Raw genomic sequence first — 17,775 nt, forward strand, 5'->3', positions numbered from 1 at the left:
CCTGGCTGGAGCGGGCAGCTGAGGCCCCTTGTGGGCCGGGAGGTTGCGGTCCAGCTTGTCTCGTGCGCACCGGACGAATTCCAGCGGAGGTCTCACCGTGACGGATCCGATCGTGTTTGCTCACCGGTCCGACTCCACCGGCTAGCATCGTGGAAAAGGATAACTGGAGCTTGGCCTGGCCTCGCGGTGACTGACAAGACAGCACCGGGGGCGTTTTGTTGTTGGTTTCCCGTCGGCGGAAGGCGGATACAGCCGCCGCGTCGCGTTGCTTGCTTCACGTGACGAACCGTGACGAAGGGTGCCGCCGCGCACCATGCGCTGCGCCTGCGCGGGGAGACACAGGAGTCCGTCCGTCCACCGGCCGCGTTCCGTCGCGTTGTGGCCGGTGTAGGCTCTCTCCACTGTCGTCGACCCAGGGCGGTCTCTCTCTCCGTCGGTCACGCGAAATGCTTCTGACTGAGCCCACAGGCCACAGAGTCGTCGTGCCCCGCGCGCGCCACAAGCCCACCACCAACCGTGCGCCGACCTGGGCCAGGAGGGCCATCTGCAGCAGCTGCTGCACACACGTCGTTGGCCAGGAGACCCAATGTCACTTGTTCTGCTGTGGGCTGAACTTATATAATGGGCTACTCGGTGGACACAGCAGGCCTGCGGCCGAAATCGCATAGGGCGCACGTACCAAAGCTTATCCTTTCGTTGCTACTCTACTCGTCAATCGTCGTACCAAATTTTTGCAGTGAACTGAGGGCGAGGCGCGCGCTCCGCCATTCCTACATGCCTTCCGGAAGTCCTGCTCGATTTTCATCTTCTTCGCCTACGGGGCTGTTTGGATACGAGGTGCTAAACTTTAACAGTGTCACATCGAATGTTCGGATGCTAATTAGGAGGACTAAACATGAGCTAATTATAAAAATAATTGCAGAACCTTGTGCTAATTCGCGAGACGAATCTATTAAGCCTAATTAATCCATCATTAGCAAATGGTTACTGTAGCACCACATTGTCAAATCATGGACTAATTAGGCTTAATAGATTCATCTCGCGAATTATACTCCATCTGTGCAATTAGTTTTGTAATTAGCTTATGTTTAGTACTCCTAATTAGCATCCGAACATCCGATGTGACAGGTGTTAAACTTTAACCGGGGTGTTCCAAACACCCCCGCCTCCCCCACTCTCTCTACTCTCTTCACGCACGACATCAGTCAGGGTGTGTAAGCTGAGGTCGGAGTGATGGGGTGTAGGTGGGAGCGGCCGGTGGTTGGGGGGGGACTCCAATAGCCGTCAGCCTTAGAGGAGAAGGCCGAGGGGCGGTAGTGACAGTTCACCTGGTGGCGGAGGGCGAGGTGGTGCGGGAGTGCCGTCGGACGGGCGGGGGCTGAACCCTGGTGGGTGGTGGTAAGTGGCAATGGTCATGGGATTAGGAAGGCGGCGACGGACGGTGGGTGGGAGCGTGCGGAGACGCGCCTAGGTGGAGGCGGCGGCGGGGTGGGAGAAGGCCGGGAAAGAAGAAGTCGGTGCAGATGGGCTGCTGGCTTATCCAGCTTCCGTGCGCTACGTAGCAGTCCCCGGCATGATCGGCAGTGAAGCTTCCACTCATCCATCCAACACGTAGCCTCCCTAGGGCGTGACTGTCGGTTTGTCGCCACTCAGCCCAGCAGCCAATCCGCAAGAGATAGATTCTCGCACGGATGAACAACATGTACAAGCGCGCGGTAGGCAACCCCGCGGTCAAGAAATTCCTCGCGCGCGCGCACGCACGCACGCAGTCCCCCGCCGCCAAAGCAAAGCCGAAGCAATTTTCTGCAGCATGCCGGCCGGAAAACGCCTTCCCCGTTGCCCGTTCTATAAACAACCCTGCAAAATTGCCGTCAAAAAGCTCCATCGGCCGCCTGAATCCGCACGCTCGAGGCCGGAAAGCAACGTTATTAGGTCGTCGCAACAACCAAACCCACCTGACGCATGGTGGAACGAGGATTTATTTACACATATATATCTCGTGAAGGGAGACATGATCCGGGCCTAATCCACCGGGCCGGTCGCGGTCGGCCGGCGTTCTTCTTCCTTTCAGGTGCCCGGCCGGCACATGCTATATGCCTATGCTCCGCTGCTATGCCTATGCCTATGCCTATGCAGGCGGCGGGCGACATGCATGGTGAAAGCTAGCGCGCGTCGCCGTCAGGCGCACGTAAGCGCTAACGAGCTGGTCGTGGTCGTGGATGCAGAAGGGAGAGTTGGGCACGCCTTGGCGTCCTCTGGTCGGTCGCCGGTGCGGCGGCCCTGCCTGCACCCCTGCCTCCCAGCAGGCGTTATCTGCTAATCTGCAGCGAGTTTGGGTGATGCTGATGCATGTGTGCGTCAATCCAATCACATCAAAATCAAATCAATCAGACCTGTCACTTGTGGATATGCATGCATGGCTATGCGTAGTTTCTGTTTCTTACAGGCAACCGCGAAGAAACTTGACCTGCATCATGGTCGAGCGAGGATTCTTGCAGGACAAAACAAAACATCTTCAGATTTTTATTCACCAGCCAATAACGAGTAACATGAATGTAGTAGCAGTACAACGCAGACTACTGTATATGCTTGCAAATTTGGAGAACTCGATCATGGGCTCATGGTAGTCTGGTAGATCGTAACTGTAATTCTGTAAACTGTAAACTGCAACAGCAAGCAGAGACAAGGAGAAGAAAGAATCGAATTAAATGCTCAACACGTCCCTCCGGGCTCCGGCCCATCAACCGGACACCGAACGAATGCTGCCGGCGACTGTTCCAGCTTCGGGACTACTCCGTAGCTGCTGGGTAGCAGTAGCACGCGGTAGCTTCCTCGCTTGCAGGGAAGTTACTCGCGGATGGATGGATGGACGCCTGCACCGCTAGTCCACTACACGCATCAAACGCTGCCATGGGAGCTAGTCAGCTAGAGCTAGCGAGCTTGCATGCACTGTCTGTGCATGGCGCGCATCACCGTCAAATCTTTTCCTACGTTCTCAGCTACTCTTGCATGCAGTAGGAGCGTATAGGAACAATCATCACGGGCGCAGGTACTTACTGCCCGTCGGCCTCTTCTTTTGAGTTGGAACTCAGACTCCATCCTGACACTGACACGGCAATGCAATTTGATGATATATCACGGACTCGCGCGTTGGGAAGCGGCGACGATCGATCGATGGACTCAGCTTGATGAGACGGTAAAATCTTTGACAACTTACCGATAGCTTCTGATTGTTTTTTACTATGCGCTGATGTGAGATCGACCGTCGACATCGACGCACTTAACTTTACTAGGCGTACAAGCAATAGCAAATGCTAGCTGCTGCATCGGCTATGCACGGACGCAACTGGCCGGCTCAGAGGAGGCTTTAGTATCAGTTAATTCGGCGCCCTTTTTATCTGACAGGTAAAGAAGGCCACCACGAATCCGATTCATGGAGTTCGCATTGTTACCACAGGGAACTGCAAGCGCAAACGTGCTACTGGATAGCGGTCGTACTGCACTGTACCAGTCATCAAAGTGAAGCTGAACTGAGTCGGATCGGCCGGATGGACTGATCGATCGATCGTCGAGCTGCCACTCGGTGATGAGCTGACGATGCGGCATGCCCGCTGGAGCTAGCTCACCTCGATCAGAGACTGCTAGCCTGCTAGCTCACTGTGAGTTTGTAACTGTGTGCAGTACGTGCAGGCAGGTGGCTACATGCCTGCAGCTGAATTGAATGGATCGGACGTGTCGATCAAGGCGCCATGCACTGTGCGTTTAATTTACTGGGCAACGGTACCTAGCTTATTACAGCGGTGGTAGAAAGTTTCCAATGGCAGCTGGGAGCGAGTGGTACTCGCCAATCACCATGCGGGGCTCTTCAGGCCATGCAAATCTCATGAGCAGAAGAAAGAAAGAAATGATCGATGGAATTCGAATCGGAGAAGAAGATGGGTTCGGCGACCAAATAGTTTGCGATTTTGCTCCTCCCTTGTCTCAGTCCGTCTCCATAAGTGTACTAGCAGTAGTAGAGACGAGAGTAGAGAACCCAGCTACTCATCAGCTCCAGTAACTGCGCGCACACCGCTGTAACCTTAGCAGCGAGGTGTAGCAGCTGTAGGCTGTAACTTTCGCTTGCTCACTTCGCTGGAACTCTTTCCATGGTCCCTGTTGGCGAAAGCACGGCTACTACTGTGCTGCACAGATGAGCCCATGTTTAGTTCACTTCAAAATTCCAACTTTGGCACTACGCAAAAAGAAGATTCCCCATCACATCAAACTTACGGTACATGCATGGAGTACTGAATGTAGACGAAATTAAAAACTAATTGCACAGTTTTGTTGTACTTTGCGAGACGAATCTTTTGAGCCTAATTAGTCAATATTTGGACAATAATTCACAAATGCAAACGAAACGCTACAGTGTTGCTACAGTAATTTTGACATCCCAAAGTTGAGCAACTAAACAAGGCCAGCAGATGCCCCAAAGTTCGGAGCTTCTACCACTACCAGTAGATGCAGCAGTGACTGACAGTGCATTAGCTGCGGCACTCCAACTGACTCGTACGCACGGTCCTATAGTCCTACCTGTATCGCAATATGGGATTTTGCCTTTGTAGGGTGTACGTGTTACCGGCCAGTGAATTAACAGCGCCAGCAGCCAGTCAGCAAAGCGGAGTAGCAGCATGGAGCGACGGATGAGCAGGAGTAGCAGGCTAGCAGCTGCAATTGATTGATTCTCCTATCCATTGGGGGTCAGTACCAGCAGGCTAGCGGTGTGTCTGCAGGCTGCAGCGAAGGTGTGTGCGTACTATAGTACTCTGATCGCCGGGAACGAAGAAGTGAGGCTGCTTGAATTCCGGTGAGGCTGCTTGAATTCCGGCAGTGCTGCCAGGACTGGGAGAGGTCAGGGGAAGAGCGAGGCCGGTGGAGATCCGTAGCGTAGCGATTGCAGTTTCCATGGGCAGCTGTGTGTGAGTTGCTTTCTACCATCATATATGTCTTGCCGTGTTTCTTTCAGGCTAGGATCCGATCAGGAGAGGTTAACGAAAAAAGTGTTTGGTTGCACCTAGCCTGATGTGCGAGTTTGGGTAGCAGTGATCGGCTGCAACTGCCGCCCTGGAAGTCAGTCAGCTGAGTGAGACGGTTAGTTGAGCTCTCTGGGATGTCGACACCGTGTAGTGTAGTTGACTGACATGTGTGCTTTACCGGTACTATATCAAGGCCAGCAAATATGGTTGTCTGAATCACCTCGCAAAGCAAAAAAGAAAAGAAGAAGAATTTGGGTGCCGTTTGTTTCTTTAGGAGCTTCGAAAATTCATGTCACATCGAATGTTTAGATACTAATTAGAAATATTAAACATAGATAATTACAAAACCAACTGCATCGATGGAGGTTAATTTGCGAGATGAATCTATTAAGTCTAATTAGTCCATGATTTGACAATATGATGCTACGGTAAATATGTGCTAATGATGGATTAATTAGGTTTAATAGATTCATCTTGGGAATTAGCCTCCATCTGTGTAATTAGTTTTACAATTAGCTCATATTTAGTTCTCCTAATTAATCTCCAAATATTCAATGTGACATGAATTTTAGTTCGGACTAAATCCCCTTGATGCAAACACGTACGTTGGGCAGATTCAGTCAGCTGCCGGTTCTGAACCTGTGGAGTGCTTGGACTTGTAGTACAGCTGGGCCACATACTCAGGCCCCTTTGGTAGGGCTCCAAAACGACTCCAATGCCGGCTTCACCGGGAGCCCTACCAAATGAGCGTTTGCAAAACGGCTCCGAGGCCGAATCCCACCTAGAGCCGGAGCCATTTTTGTACTACGCCCACGGAGCCAAAAAAATATGGCTCCGGTGGCGGCTCCTCCATCCCCGCATGCAAAAGTATGCAATTACCCCCAAATCTGCAGACACTACGGCAAAAACGCTACTCACCGAGAAAGCACGCGCGGCATCAGGGAGCAGCATGCCGGGCTCAAAGCGCGACGGCGGGGAAGCGGCACGTCAGGGTAGAGCGCGACCACGCGGGAGTAGCGGGGTGTGCCGTCGATGGCCCCACTTCTGCTCCGCGTGGTCCGGCGAAGATGCAGCACGGCGCGCGTCGGCAGCAGCTGCGGAGCAAAATGAGTGCCTCGCAGCGGCGACGAAGAGCAGCAGGCCAGCAGTAGCGCACGGCAAGGAACGAAGGGAGTAGGCGACGGGAGGCAGAGCATCACTGAGATGGAGAAAGGATAAGGATGTCAGGTCAAGAACAGTTGCAGGAACGGGGATAAGAGAATAGAAGGGAGGGGGAAAAAGAAGAGATATAAAAAAAGAAAGAGAAATTATTTGTTTAATCTATAATTATAATTATTATTTGTTTTTTATTTCATATGAAATCATGTTATATCTAAATGAAAATACGAAATTAATTTGTACAACAAAGTCAGATAGTTAGGAGGATATTGGACAATTGACATCTTTAATGCATTTATGAAAAAAAAAACCGTTTTGCCAAACGGTTTTTAAAATAGCTTCAGCTCTACTTAAGAAGTCGCTTCACCAGAGGAGTCAGAGCTAAACTCGTTTTAGGAGGAGCCGGAGCCCTACCAAACTGCCCCTCGTTACCGGTATCAGATAAGGCTCTGAATTCTACTTGCTCCGATCCTGAAAACTGCTATAATAAATCGTCTGTTGAGACTACTATTCTTTCCCTTGTGTACCAGCACCAACTTCTTCTAAACATCAATCAAACGTGACCGAAACATGTGTGGAAACCGGGCCAATTTTGGGGTCCCCCGTCCCTTTCAGAGCGAGAGGAGCCACCAAGCTTCGGTGTTTTTCCACGGACAGCAACCGATCCCCGCTGCAACCTCGCCCGACTGGAGCTCCCGGGCTCGATCGCGACGTCGTGCAGCCCCCGCTCGACGCACGCACGGCTAGGAAGAGAGACAGAGACGGGGCTCATGGAACTTGATCCATTTTTGACCGGAGAGCGCTTGCAGTATGCAGACTTGCAGAGCCCGAGGGAGGCCGCTAGCGCGGAGCCGCGGCACCACACTGGCGAGCGCCCGCCACTTGGCCGGGACCGGAGGAGATGGGGTTACTCCCGGCACACACATGGCCGCTAATCAATGGTAGCTGCTGCCGTGTAGTACCGGTGCCCGGAGCGCAGCGGGAATCAATTCTCATCCCTCTCTGTCTGAACTCTGAAACCCCCCCGTGGATTCATCAACAACTCCTGTTCCCGCGGGGCCCCGGCCCAAAAGCGCGCTCTTTTATACCCCGCGCGCCGGCCACAGCCCCACCACCACCGCGCCACGCACACCAACTTGCTTTTCCCTCCATCGGAGCGAGAACTCGGTCGCAGAGAGAGAGAGAGAGAGAGAGAGAGAGAGAGAGAGAGAGAGGGAGGATGGAAGGGGCGGTGGAGAGCGGAGGGGGTGGGGACAAGGGGTCGAGCAGCAGGTTCAGGCGGGTGTGCGTGTTCTGCGGGAGCAGCTCCGGCAAGCGGAGCAGCTACCGGGACGCGGCCGTGGAGCTCGGCAGGGAGCTGGTGGCGAGGAAGGTGGACCTGGTGTACGGGGGCGGCAGCGTCGGGCTCATGGGGGAGGTCTCCGAGGCCGTGCACAAGGGCGGCGGCCATGTCATTGGGTCAGTCAGTCTCTCTCAGTTGATCGCCTCTCTTCGTCCCTATGATCTCCCGCCGCCGCCGCTGCCTGCGCCTCCAATTCTCTTCTCCTCCAGCTCAGCTAACTCTGCTCTGTTGATTTTTTTCCCCCCTGCTGCAGCGTCATACCGACGACACTGATGGGCAAGGAGGTAAGAAGAAGAGAGGCCGACGCCCAATTGCTGAATTGCCCACGCACTCTGCTCCTTTCATCAGCCACACACTCCACGATGATTGATCTCCTTGGTCACCTCGTTTGCAGATCACCGGGGAGACGGTGGGCGAGGTGCGTGCCGTGTCGGGCATGCACCAGCGCAAGGCGGAGATGGCGCGCAACTCCGACGCCTTCATCGCGCTCCCAGGCGGGTACGGGACGCTGGAAGAGCTCCTGGAGGTGATCGCGTGGGCCCAGCTGGGCATCCACAGCAAGCCGGTGGGGCTCCTGAACGTGGACGGGTACTACGACTTCCTGCTGGCCTTCATCGACAAGGCGGTGGACGACGGCTTCATCAAGCCCGCCCAGCGCCACATCTTCGTCAGCGCCCCCGACGCCAGGGCCCTCGTCCACAAGCTCGAGGTACTCCTCCGATTATTGCCTCTCGGGGTGTGGTGGGTGACTTGGTCAGGCCTTGGCGCGTACACGCACGCTCAGCTCGCACCCGTGCGTGGCCGTGGCCCGCCGGGACCCCTCTTTTTGTCCGGTGGTCTAGGCAGTCGGAGAGGGCAGTGTCACACTCACGCTCGCCTGCCCCTGCTGCTCTTTCCACTCCCCCTTTGGCGGTTTGGCCCTTTCCTTCCCTGCCCGCAACGGCATCGAGTAGTCCTTTACTTCCACGCCCGCAAAGCGTCCCGGATTCTCTACAGTTGATTTGAAACAGCCCTAGGGTTCACATTTCAATTAGTTAGTGTGGTCAGTGGTCACCATGCATGCATATACAATTTTCAATTGGCATGCACCTTAGTAGGAGCAATAATTTGGGTTGATAATATTATATACTACTTGTGGGAGGTCTTTAATAATTAAGCACAGCAAGATCATGCAGTGAACCAATCATGCTGACGACGAAGGAACGAACAGTCTAATCTGCGTGGATATATGCAGGAGTACGAGGCGGTGGCGGAGGAGGACCCGGCGACGCCCAAGCTGCAGTGGGAGATCGAGCAGGTCGGCTACAACGCCACGCTCCAGGCCGAGATCGCCCGCTAGATCGCCTGCCCGGCGGCCGCGCGCGGCATCGGCTCCCATCATCCTATTCCTAGCTGCAAGTAGTAGGCAGCGAGTTCATTAATTATATTTGACCACGAGAAAGTGGGGGCACGGACGGACGAGCAAAACGCATGCACCGGAGGATTTTGTTTTTTGGGCGCGCGCGCGCGTTTTGCTCCTATCTAGCTTTGAATTGTCCTGCGGCGTGCACCATGCACTGTAACGTGTCCCTAGTATAGCTAGGTAGTCATCCATGATGTACCCAAGAGTTGTTACTAGTAGCGGCCGGTGTAAAAGTAAAAAACTCGTAATGTAATTCACATCGGAGAAGTACCAACTTATCTCCATCGCCGGCCCATGCTCATGGCGTTTACCTTTTTTTCCCATTTCCTGGCCACGCGTACGTGGCGTCCATTTACAACCAGTAAACGAGAAATTAACCAGGTGTGTATCCATCTCAGTCGATTGAAAAATATTTTTGTGCATCCCCATTTTTTCTTATCTCTTCTTCCCCATTGAACTTCCTCCCTAGCGAACGGCTCCGCTTCTTCCTCCTCATGTGACCTCCCTAGCGAACGGCTCCGCTTCTTCCTCCTCATATGACCTCCCGACGCCATGCCTCCGTTGCCACCACCACTTGTCCTGCTCTGGCGGCTCCTGCCACCGTCCTCCTCCACGGCTCCACCGCCCGACACTAAACCATTTGAGTCGAACGCCTTTGCTACCTCCATCACCTATCGAGGGTCTCCCACCGTCCGGCTCCAACAGCACTCATACCACCTCCGCTCCGCTACCGTCTCTCCCTCCTCCATCGCTAGCAGGAGAGCCTCCCCGGAGCTCCCTCCCGAAAGCCACATGTTACTCTCACCTTCCCCCCACCCCACACTCACCCACCACAAATTCAAATTTCAATCTCCAATTCAATTTCTATTATACATTTGGGTGATTGAAAGGTACTCCCTTCGTTCGAAAATGTAGGGCATTTTGGCTTTTCTAGATATATGATTTTGCTATGTACTAAATATAAAGTTATGTCTAAATACATAGCAAAATCTATGTATTTAGAAAATCAAAACTATCCGCATTTTGAAACGGAAGGAGTAGGTAGCAATCAAGCATTTTAGAACTAGTAAGTCTGAATAAATAAAGGTGTAGTACCGGTACGGCAAAGTACTCTTAGACCAGTCTCAGTGGGAGTTTTATAGAGATAGAAAGTTTCAAAGGTATTAAATTGTATGACATATCAGCAATTTTGCTGACTTGGTAAAATCATTAAGACGAGAGGAAAGGGGGGAGCTTCATCATATTAGAGAGGAGTTTTATCCCCATAATACTTAGTTAGCTTAGTTATCTAATTTCCAATTTTAATAACTGTGCAATGAAACCGTGGGCACTTGCTCGCTACGCAGCTACGTATCCACTCCACGCACGTACGGATGTACCTGTGCTCCTATCCTACAGAGGGAATATGTCAATGCAACACGTGTTAAACTACGTATGCGCAGGGACCCGGCCTCCCGTACGCACGAGTGCACGACGCCTCTGGAACCACGCCCAATTGTTCGGCTAGTACGTGTTGGAGAGGGATACGGAGTACGTGTACAGGGCACGTACTGCGCGCAAAAAGTAAACGTGGCCGCCATGGGCACCTACTCCAGGCACGTACAACACGACTTGATCTATCTGCTACTCCTACCTGCACCTCCTGCACCTAAAGCTTGTCCGCCATGGCCACTCCGCGCGCGCTCCTGCACGTACGCTCGCACGGCTGCACCTGCTGCATTCTCGCGTGCCGCTTTCCACGTAACGTACGTGAGAGTGGACGGCTGCACCGCAGGAGGCCCAGAGCTAGTGCTGACTGCTTCTAGACAAGCAACTGAGATACGACTACATGTGTTACCCCGGAGCTGTTTGAATCTAAAGTGTATAGTCCGTGTCACATCGAATATTCTAAGGGAGGACTAAATATGAGTTAATTATAAAACTAATTACACAGATGGAGGCTAAACGGCGAGACGAATTTATTAAGCCTAATTAATCCATCATTAGCAAATGGTTACTGTAGCAGCACATTGTCAAATCATGGACTAATTAGGTTTAATATATTCGTCTCACCGTTTAGCCTCCATCTGTACAATGAGTTTTGTCAATAGTCTATGTTTAATACTTCTAATTAGTACCTAAACATTCGATGTGACAGGGACTAAAGTTTAGTCTGGGATCCAAACATCCCCTAACAATGCTGAGATGCTCAAATGAATAGCAATGGTCATATGGACTTAGACTACTTCGGCCTAATGGGTTCCGGTCATAAATAAGTGAGATCTGTTAACTCAACTGGTCAATATTTTGTTACTTTTCGTATGCTAAGTTTCGATGTTCAAAGAATATAATATGAGTGCATTGGTCTCAAAATATAGTTCCATAAAAGATATATATATTGTTGCTGTGTTTTATAAATGCTGTTGATTTTTTTTCTTGCAACATTTGATCCTCTGTCTTATTTAGAAATTTATATAAATATAAGAAAAGATAAGTCATGTTTAAAATATCTATAGTGGTATAGTAAGTTACAAATACAATAAATAATATTTACATAATTTTTTGAATGAGAGGAGTGGTCAAACGAAACTCAACGACGACAAGTAATTTTGATACGTATTTTATAAAAAAAATATTAATTGATGTTGTGTCTTATAGACCACATCAATGTCCAAAATATCACTCATTTGTGATTGGAGTAGGTGCAACGCGCATTAATGGAACTGCTATTGAAAAAAAAGGAATATTCACACCGCGTGCAATATACTCGAATATCACTTGCATTAGGGTTGTTTCCCAATCCATTCTATCATATTCGAATATCCAAAGCTGCCACATCATATGGAGATCAGTAGATGCGATGCGCCTATAGGCTCGGCTACACATCACATGCAGCGGACCTCAGCCTCGCCGTGTGGTGTGTACATGATGGATGCGCCTACAAGCTTGGCTATATCAAAATACCAGTTTTCTCATCTAGGCCTACGCAAAACATTATACAGAACAGGCAAAGCCCCAATCAACAGAGTGGACGGCGAATCTGAGTCATTAGACAAGATGGGCAGCAAACATCTAACTCCAGCTTCAATTCCGCAGTATCTCCAAGTCTCTGCTAACAGAATGTGGGTCTGTGTACCTTCGCTAGTATCTTGTTTCCAGTAAGGCATCAACTAGTCCGAAATCCATGGCCTAGAAATGGTTAAAAGTAAGTTATTTGAAACAAGTAGTAGTTCTCAAGAAAAAGGTATAGTTGGAAAAAAAATAATTTGCTACTTTTCTCTCTTCTGCCCAACAATATAAGCAAGGAAAGATACCTCTGAAGAAGACATGAAGCGATCCCTCTCTGTCCACTGTTGTACCATGTCCAATGGTTGCCCCGTGAAGGCAGCAAACATTTTATCAACTTTCTGCATGCAAAACATACGAGAACTTCAAAACCAAAACTGGCATCAAGTTAGTTTGGTTCTTGGCATAATCTACCATCTGATGGGAAAATGAAATGATGAAAATATATCACTCATTCATAATTGCAAATACTTACATCACGAGCATAAATGGTTTCCCCAACCTGTCGCCTCACCTCCTCCACATTACCCTGCACGTAATTCAATTCCTTGTATCAAAACAAAATTCAAGTACACTTACACAAACCACAAAGGCAATGCAACTAGAGGTTGTGCCAACCAAAAAATGGTAATCACCAAACTCAGCCAAACAATATTAGAAAATCATCTGACCACTTGAAAATAAGAAAGCCAATAGTCATACCTCCGATCCACCTTGAGGTTGATGAATCATTACTCTAGTATTTGGCATTGCATAGCGCATTCCCTTCTCACCACCAGCAAGAATGATTGCTGCTTGACTAGCAACAACACCAAAAGCCACTGTCCCGACTTTGGGTTTTATCTGATTGCGATAAACAAAAAAGTCACAAATCATGTTTCATGCAGCAGCACAGGGCATCAGAGATATACAGATCAGTAAAAAAATCATTGCAGATGCAAGTCTTTGTATGTGGCCAATTTAAAAAATTGGCAAAAGAAGAAACTAAAGGATCAACCTAATATAAATAAATCACTAGAGTTCACAGTTCACTAGAAACAATTCAAACAGTGAAATTTAAAAAAACAAGAGAATCAAATATATGTGAGTGTGACTGACACATCAAAACAAGATGCACATATCAGCACTTAGAGTTTGGACCACTTGCTGCATAATTTAAGGAAGTGGGAACAATTATTTCTCGCAAGCCCTAAGACAATAAAAAATAAATCACTAGGGGAAACAATTAAAAAGGTGAACCTTAAGAAACAAGAGAACCAAATACGCGTCAAAGACATAAAAAAAGATGTGCATATCAGCACTTAAAGCTCGGGCCGGTTGATGGACAAATATATGAACTGGAAACAATGTATTCTTTCAAGTCCTAAGACAATAAAAGTGTGCTGCTTACATCACATGGGCACATAAGCCAGTTGCATGAGACTCAGACTTAGCACGGCTTATTGTTTTACAATATGCAAGGACACTACTAAAAAGCTGAAATAACATAAATGAACATAAAAAATTTCAGTGCATGCCCCAAAAACAGATGATTAATATAGAACACAGAAAAGAAAGGAAAGAAAGTGTTACAAAGCCCCATGTGCCCCTGCTAGCACACTATGGCTGGAGGACAAATTTTGTAAACATATTATGTACTGCTACTGATATAAGACTAGAGTCTTCAGCACATTACGCTGTATTTACAAGCAAGCCAAGGAGAATTCGTGAAACAGAAGTAAAATACTTTTCTATTGTATCTGTAATACATACTGATGCTAGCTTGATGCTAGCCAGGAGAATTCGTGAAACAGTAAAAAATGCTTTTCTATTGTATCTGTCATACATTCTGATGCTAGCCAGGAGAATTCGTGAAACAGCAGTAAAATGCTTTTTTATTGTATCTGTAATACATTTTGATGCTAGAATTGTAATTTTTGATGCTCTAAATGTATGACTTATAATATAAGAAGAGCCCCAGCATTAGGTCAGGAAAGATACAGAAAATAGATGACTCACCCAGGACATGCAGTCGTAAATAGCTAAGATGGAGTAGAGACTTCCACCAGGGCAGTTCAGATAGATCTAATAAACAGGAACACAATTTGCATTATACAAAAGGTGGTAGAACAATAATGAATAATCGAGGGTGATCATACAGAACAATAATGAAATAATCGAGGGTGATAGTATAATACAGAACAATAATGAATAATTGAGGGTCTGCTACTGTACAACACTAGGAACTCCAGTAACATAAGAATGCATACTAACCAGAATATCAGCCTCTTCATCAACAGCAGCAAGTGTGACAAGCTGTGATATCACACGTTGTGCCACCTGGGAGTTAATATATTGGCCAATGAAGATTACACGATTTCCCAGTAGTACAGTAGCGAGATCAAGAGGGCCAGCAGGAGTCATGATTGCCGGCATTAAAGGTGGATTTTCATTCTCAGATGCCACAATTGTGTTTAGCCTATCCAAAATTATTCACAATGTTACAAAAACATCCCGGTGTATATATAATATTATCAAGGTGAAAGAAACCAAACTTCTAATACACAGCCTCAATAAAAAAACATACATGTTTGTAGCAGCACAATACAATATGCTAGTTGCAAATATGTACCTGAGAGAAGAATGGCAACGTTTCCTCTCGTCCTGCAGTGAAGCAACACCACGTGATGCAAATTGCAGTCCTATGTGTATAACTTGAGTGAGATAGGAATTCAACAAATCACAATAGAATGGTAATGAAAAAGCATGCTAAGTAAACAGAAAAATAACACTACGAAAAGGAGTAAATAGAAAAATGGTTGGAACTTGGAAGAATGACCAGTGCAAAATTATCATTATCTTTGTTTATTGTCATGCTGAAAAGCTGAAGTTTGTGTCTTCAGGCAAGAACATAGAATGGTTGTGCCTAACACAATTCAAGATCATACGAACTTCAATGGAAGTCTCCATGTTCCTATTTTGTACAAATGAGCAGTGTAAACTGCAATAAATGCTGGAAGACAGCTTCAAGAATCATGATCATATAAAACTGAACAAACATTCATCACTTTTGATGTATGGGTGCCACTGTGCAATGACATGGGCTTAAATTTATATGGGCCACAATTGGTGTTTCTTGAAATTGTGGTAGCTAGGGATGAGAAAACAACTAAAGGGCGCGGCGTTTCTAGTTAAGTTTTATAACCTGTCAGTTCAACTAAGAGATTAAGCCAGTAACGGATAGCGCACAATCTACTCATACAATCCCAGCGTCCACTCAACGGGCCAATGGCGACCCCCATCAAAGGATAGACACAGAGCTAATAAGCAGCTTGACACAGGATTCCACAGATTGGAGAACCAATTCATGGAATGTGTCGTGGCACGTCAGAAGTAGAAAACAATTGTTGTCCTGCGGAAACAAGTGAACATATCCTCGAGACCTCGAGTAGCATCAGCCCCCGCGCAAACCCACTGTTTCCGCCGCCAGAATCACGAGAAGCCCTAATCTACGAGTTGCTAGTGGATTACACCAAACGCTCCAAGCAGTTCCGCCTGCACAACCCAGAACCCACCCTTCCCTGGGCGGATCTATCCGGTCCGTAAGAACGGAAAAGGCAAAAAAAAAATCCTATAGCTGCTATGTTAGTACAGTGCAGGAAACCTCACCTCGGAGAGCAAGGCGTGCTCTGGCTCCATTCTGCCTACACAAACAACCAGGAGAAGAGATAAGGGGTGGGATTGGGCCTCGGGAGGAGCTAAGAAGAGGAGAGAGCTGGGGCTTGAAGAGATTGTCCTCACCGGTGCGAGAGGAGCCCGAAGGGAGCGGAGCGGGCGGCGAGCGGCGCGGAGATGGTGGCCATGGGCGCCATTGGAGGCGAGGGTGGGGGAGAGGGAGAGGGGAGTGTGAGGGGGATGAGGTTGGACTCGGGCGGGCTTCCCCGCTCGCTGAGTGGGCTGCAATCTCTTTCCGGTGGACTTGCCCAGGAATTTTTATTATTTTTATAATTTTTTATTTTAGTATTTTACAAAAATATATATCCTAATAAAAAAATTCAAATCTATATCCATACCGTCATTTGAAACGACGGAAGGTGCACTATAGCAACCCTACCGCCAGTTGTACCGACGGAATTTACTTTTTCTGGGCAGCACACTTTCAAAAAATTATAACTAATTCATATGAATTTGGATGGAGATAAACTTTACATGATAATTATAGTTCAAACTTTTTTCATTTAGAGCTATCTTGGTACTCAAATAATTGATAAAATTTTCAGACCTAAAATTGAATTTTAGATCTGAAACTTGTGTCGATTATTTGAGTGGCTCCAAATGAAAAGAGTTTTAACTACAAAGTTAAGTTGTGTATCTCTTTGATATCTACGATTGTCATATAAAATTTATCTCCATATAAGTTCATATGAGTTATAATTTTTTGAAAGTGTATTGTCCAGTTTCAGATCGATCGAGAAAGCCACGCAAGCCAGCCAAAGGGCCCAAGATCGAGAAAGCGTGAACAAAACAACGACCAGAAACAAAACAACATGGCGGCGAGCCATGAACAGACCATAGAGCTTCGACAACAGTTCTACGAGAGAGTAGCTGCTTAATTAGCAACAAAAGCTGCAGGTTTGCATCCATTGCTGACCCTCATCTGTAATCCTGTGGGATAGTAGAATCGGCGTGGCTGCACCCTGAGCTGACTAAAGACGCGTTGACTCCTTTCCTTCCAGGCCATCCAAGACGCCAACAGCACCAAAGAAAGAATCATAGCCCCTACGGAACATTGCTTGGGCTGTTGGGCTTGGGCACTCGTCTCTCTCTATGAAAAAAAAAAGAGAGATCCGAGGTTTCATCGGCCTTGTCACAAAGTAAGCAAGTCGCAACAGTGACCCTGCACGAGCTCACGAACAGCTCCCAACCGAGCATGGAAGCTCAAACTAAACAACACATTCTGCAAAGTTTCGTTTCAAAAAAATAAAAGAAACTGCAAAGTTCTCGAAAGAATGCGCTACCTACCGTGCACCAACGTGCAAGGTGCAGGTGTTCTCCTTTTCGTCAACATGCAGTCTCTTACCTAATAGAGTGGGATGTGCACTCTAACCATCCATGTTTAAATCCCCTCGAGCTCGAATTTATATGCCTATTTCTTCTTCTTAGTGAAAAATCATCTAAAGAGTTGATCTAATTTTTTCGTTGCTCAGAATAATAAGCTCGCCTATAGCTAGCGGCGAAATGGCTCATCAGAGGCATCATCATAACATAACGTGTAGCCGCTCCGTTGGAGGCGTACGTTCGCTCGTGACAGGACGCGCCACCGCGCACCGGCGGACCGGCGGCCTGCTGCATGCTCGCACTTGGATTGGATCCATCACATCAGTGCTCACAATTTTACAAATATGTCCCCAACCGATTTCTCCGTTAAGGACCAGTAACTTGTCTGAAGATGGTATTGAATAAAACAGTAAAAAAAGGTGGTCCGAAGATGACACTTGATTAGAACGCACGAGTTATTAATAATAAGCATATGGCAGGAACCTGACAGATCGAGTTTGAACATCCTTTCGTATCCTGTAAATGTGATTATCTTTTTTCGAGGAACTGTAATGCGATTATCTGTACAACTTTTGTTCAAAAAACATGCAAAAAGTAGAAGATAAATTTGACATTCCTGAGGAGTTTGCCTAGGCGCCATGGCCGGCTAACCCGAGCAAGGTCGGAAGAGCGAGAGGCCGGTGGCGAGGCGTGCGTGATCTTCGTTTACTGTTGTTATGAAACGACGATGAGCCCTCTCTACTACTTGGTGAGGGCACCGCGTGGGCTCCTCCTCC

The 17,775-nt window shown here is 48.1% G+C and overlaps 2 protein-coding genes and 1 long non-coding RNA gene across 3 annotated transcripts; 1 reads left to right on the forward strand and 2 right to left on the reverse strand.

Moving 5' to 3' along the window:
* Positions 1–3,733: 3,733 nt before the first annotated feature.
* LOC117842454 (uncharacterized) lies at positions 3,734–6,997 on the reverse strand. Its single transcript, XR_004637512.2, has 2 exons — positions 5,934–6,997; positions 3,734–4,181 (listed from the first exon to the last, which is right to left on the reverse strand). It is a non-coding gene; the product is annotated as an uncharacterized lncRNA (long non-coding RNA).
* Positions 6,968–9,212, forward strand: LOC117842453 (probable cytokinin riboside 5'-monophosphate phosphoribohydrolase LOGL9). Its single transcript, XM_034722915.2, has 4 exons — positions 6,968–7,631; positions 7,769–7,799; positions 7,910–8,224; positions 8,750–9,212. Exons 1-4 carry the CDS (start codon positions 7,075–7,077, stop codon positions 8,852–8,854), a joined length of 1,008 nt encoding a protein of 335 aa, XP_034578806.2. The 5' UTR covers positions 6,968–7,074; the 3' UTR covers positions 8,855–9,212.
* A 2,448-nt stretch (positions 9,213–11,660) lies between these two features.
* On the reverse strand, positions 11,661–15,909 carry LOC117846397 (ATP-dependent Clp protease proteolytic subunit 6, chloroplastic). The gene is made up of 9 exons (XM_034727551.2): positions 15,743–15,909; positions 15,611–15,645; positions 14,574–14,643; positions 14,216–14,420; positions 13,961–14,026; positions 12,665–12,805; positions 12,438–12,491; positions 12,211–12,303; positions 11,661–12,085 (listed from the first exon to the last, which is right to left on the reverse strand). The coding sequence occupies exons 1-9, from the start codon at positions 15,811–15,813 to the stop codon at positions 12,038–12,040; spliced, it is 783 nt and encodes a 260-aa protein (XP_034583442.1). The 5' UTR covers positions 15,814–15,909; the 3' UTR covers positions 11,661–12,037.
* Between the last annotated feature and the right edge of the window lie 1,866 nt (positions 15,910–17,775).

Source organism: Setaria viridis, chromosome 2 (assembly GCF_005286985.2).
Source record: "Setaria viridis chromosome 2, Setaria_viridis_v4.0, whole genome shotgun sequence".
NCBI lineage: Eukaryota > Viridiplantae > Streptophyta > Magnoliopsida > Poales > Poaceae > Setaria > Setaria viridis.

Bases quoted from the DNA above. Each gene is read 5' to 3' on its own strand.
- LOC117846397 (XM_034727551.2), bottom strand. From the start codon at position 15,813: ATGGCGCCCATGGCCACCATCTCCGCGCCGCTCGCCGCCCGCTCCGCT. The intron at 15,646-15,742 runs GTGAGGACAATC...TTGTTTGTGTAG, and splicing joins TTCGGGCTCCTCTCGCACCG to GCAGAATGGAGCCAGAGCAC. The intron at 12,492-12,664 runs GTATGACTATTG...AATTACGTGCAG, and splicing joins AACCTCAAGGTGGATCGGAG to GGTAATGTGGAGGAGGTGAG.
- LOC117842453 (XM_034722915.2), top strand. From the start codon at position 7,075: ATGGGGTTACTCCCGGCACACACATGGCCGCTAATCAATGGTAGCTGC. The intron at 7,632-7,768 runs GTCAGTCAGTCT...CCCCTGCTGCAG, and splicing joins GGCGGCGGCCATGTCATTGG to CGTCATACCGACGACACTGA. The intron at 8,225-8,749 runs GTACTCCTCCGA...GGATATATGCAG, and splicing joins CCCTCGTCCACAAGCTCGAG to GAGTACGAGGCGGTGGCGGA.